At 31.0% G+C, this 3,588-nt stretch overlaps 1 protein-coding gene across 1 annotated transcript; it reads left to right on the top strand.

Moving 5' to 3' along the window:
* LOC115724435 ((R)-mandelonitrile lyase 1) lies at positions 1–3,588 on the top strand. Its single transcript, XM_061116940.1, has 5 exons — positions 1–222; positions 624–1,292; positions 1,448–1,495; positions 2,403–3,246; positions 3,354–3,588. Exons 1-5 carry the CDS (start codon positions 114–116, stop codon positions 3,406–3,408), a joined length of 1,725 nt encoding a protein of 574 aa, XP_060972923.1. The 5' UTR covers positions 1–113; the 3' UTR covers positions 3,409–3,588.

Consider the following 3,588-nt stretch of genomic DNA (forward strand, 5'->3'; position numbering starts at 1 on the left):
TTTCGTTTCCTGTATATAAATATAGAGCTTTCACTTCACATATCTGTACACAATATCGTAGCATATATATAACACATATATTATAAGAAATTAAAAACTAGAATAATACAGAAATGGAATCATTCATTGCTTATATTTTATCTCTGTACTTAATAATTTTATGTGCTAATTTTCATCCTCAGCAACAGGTTCTGGCGTTAGCTACCTCTGGATCCGATTATGGTATGTATACACAGTACAAAATTTTTTACTTTTAGTCCCAATAAAATTTATAACTAAAAATAAAAAAGTTGTGACTAATTATAAATTATTATTCTTATGTAAATAGTCCGTTTATTAGTCACAAAAATTACAATTTATTGTGACAAAATATATTTTTAGTCACAATACTTGTTGTGACAAAAACTAAATTAGTGTCAACTTGTATCTAAATACTATGTTTTAATTATAAGTAATTTTTTGTTGTGTCTAAAAATTACATTTAGCATAAAAAAATTTATGTTATGACTAGAAAAGAAATATTTTGGTAATAAGAAAAAAGTATGTGACATATCAAATAAATTAATTATAATTAGAAGGCTGTCGTTAACAATTATTCTTCTTTTGAAAAAATAATGTTACAGATTTTAGGTACATGAAATCTGTATATGATGCCACAGAGATGTCATTAGAGGAAGAATATTTTGACTACATCATAATTGGTGGTGGCACAGCCGGGTGTCCCTTGGCTGCCACCCTATCCGAAAACTACTCAGTTCTTGTCCTCGAAAGAGGCAGTGTCCCCACAGCTAACCCGAACGTCTTGCACCTACACGGATTTTTCGCCAATCTCATGCAAGAAGAAGAAGAAAATAAGGTTACCCCGGCCCAGAGGTTTACTTCTGACGACGGGGTTGAGAATGTGAGAGGTAGGGTTTTGGGAGGGTCTAGCATGATTAATGCTGGCTTCTTTTCGCGAGGAGACGAGGGTTTCTACTCGAAATCAGGAGTAAAATGGGAGATGGATAGAGTAGAGAAGGCGTATGAGTGGGTTGAAGAGAGTATAGTGTTTCGGCCTAAGTTGCCCCTTTGGCAATCTTCCTTTAGAGATGCTTTGTTAGAAATTGGTGTGGGTCCTGATAATGAATTCGATTTGAATCACAAACTTGGTACAAAAATTTCTGGATCAACTTTTGATGAAGTTGGGAGAAGACATGGTGCTGTGGAGCTTCTTAATAAAGGAAATTTGAACAACTTAAAAGTTGTTGTTCATGCCACTGTGGAAAAAATCATCTTCTCTACAAAAGTATCAAGTAATAATATAGCTAGATATTTAATTGAATTGGTTTGATTTATTTAATGATTTTTATATATCTTGCTTAATTATGTAGTTTTATTTTATTTTTACAATTATTTTTGTTTTACTATATAAATTATAAACTAACACAAGACTTATTATGAAACACAGGAAATTATCATTCTGGCGATGACAATGATCATGATAACAACCCTCCAAGTATGTAAGAAATTTTTTATATTAATTTATTTAAATTTTGACAAAAACTACAAAGAAATGTAATATCTCTTCTGAGTTCTGACCAGTGGTGAATAACATTTTTCAAATTTTTTATTGTATATCCTCGAATATAATTTAATTATAAATTTGTGGTCTAGAAATTGTGGAATATCTAAATTCTCTATCCCAATTTGTATTATTCTAATATACAAAGTCTCATGAGTCATGATGACCTTTTTTACCTTTTCGAGAAAAACAAAAATTATTGAGTGACCCTACTATACCTATAGAAGGAAAGAAAGATAGGATAGAAAATATATGAATAGATTGAATATGGAGAATTTTATTTGTAATTTGTAACAAAAAAAAAATTATAAAGGCATTCAATTTTATTATTTTTATTTTGTATAAAATACATATTTTTAAAGAGAAGTACTTTATATATTATTTTTTTTAATTAATAGTTTGGGTTGCTCCGATAGTTTCTATATGAGTTACAATATCAATTTTAGTTGCGATTTAATTGCTCCGTTAATTGTTATGTGAGTTGCATGCTGTGTAAAAATTTCCACAAAATTCAAAAAAAAAAATACTTTAAAAATAAAAAATCCCAATTTTTAATTTATACAATTTTCTTTCCTTTTGATCACATTCTAAATATTTATATATATACTTTAAATATAAGATAAACAATTAAAACTAGAAAAAATATAAAATATTTTTAGAGTTAAAAAAAAAAAAAAAGTCAAGAAAGTACATTGAAAGGAGAAAAAAAAATATTCAGAGTAAACTTTAAGATTAGAGTGCTAATTAAATTATAAAAGTTTTTGAGGTGTATCTATTTTGTATGTGATTCTTGCATAAATGTTTGAGATAAATGATTGTTTTTATACATATATTTTCACAGAACCTTATGCCATTGGAGTGATATATAGTGATTCAAAAGGAAAATCTCACACAGTGTTAGTTAGACACAAAGGAGAAGTTATATTAAGTGCTGGTGCAATTGGAAGTCCTCAACTTTTGCTACTAAGTGGAATTGGCCCACATTCTTACCTCTCATCACTTAATATCCCAATAGTTCATTCTCAACCCAATGTAGGAGATTTCATTGCTGATAACCCTCGTAACAACATCAATCTCATAATCCCATCACCAACTGATCCTTCCCCAGTTCAAGTTGTAGGCATTACAAACCATTATTTCATCGAAACCATCTCAGCTAATCTTCCAGCTTCCCTAACTCCGTTACCTTTCAGTGTGTACCCTAAGTCCTCCACCGCGCATTTGGGTATGACCGTCATTTGTGAGAAGCTAAGGCAACCCTTGTCGAGTGGCTCTCTATGGTTGGCTTCGCCCAATGATGTGAGAGTCACTCCACATGTGCGGTTCAACTACTTCTCTCACCCTAAAGACCTTTCCCAGTGTGTTAGTGGGGTGAGGAAGATTGGCGAGATGTTAAAAACCAATGCCATGGAACGATTTAAGATGGTTGATTCTAATGAAGAGAGAAATTTTATGTATTTTGGGCCTTCTTTGCCGACGAATCAGTCAAATGAGTCGGCAATGGAAGAATTTTGTCGAAGCAGTGTGACAACCATATGGCATTACCATGGCGGATGCACAGTTGGGAAAGTTGTTGATGGTGATTTTCGAGTTATGGGGGTTAACTCGCTTCGTGTTGTGGATGGTTCTACTTTTCGTGTCTCTCCCGGAACCAATCCTCAAGCCACTGTCATGATGTTAGGCCGGTAAGTTAGTTAAATTATATTTGAATCAAATTAATTAATAGAAAACAACATATATATATAATCTTTCTCATAAGTCTTTTTGTGCTTGTGTTTGATTAATTGAGCAGGTATGTTGGGCTTAAGATGTTGCAAGAAAGAGAAGTCGAAGCAAATGTAGAGTAATATTATTAGATCATAATAAAATTCTTGCATGCATATGGAATATATTGTAGTAATAATTATCAATATAATAAGTTTTATGAATATGGATTAAATAAAATGTAACAGATATATTAATGTGTGAAAATATTATTATTTGTCAAAATGTAACATTTCTTTGAAAAGTATAAATCTAGATATTTT

Source organism: Cannabis sativa, chromosome 6 (assembly GCF_029168945.1).
Source record: "Cannabis sativa cultivar Pink pepper isolate KNU-18-1 chromosome 6, ASM2916894v1, whole genome shotgun sequence".
NCBI lineage: Eukaryota > Viridiplantae > Streptophyta > Magnoliopsida > Rosales > Cannabaceae > Cannabis > Cannabis sativa.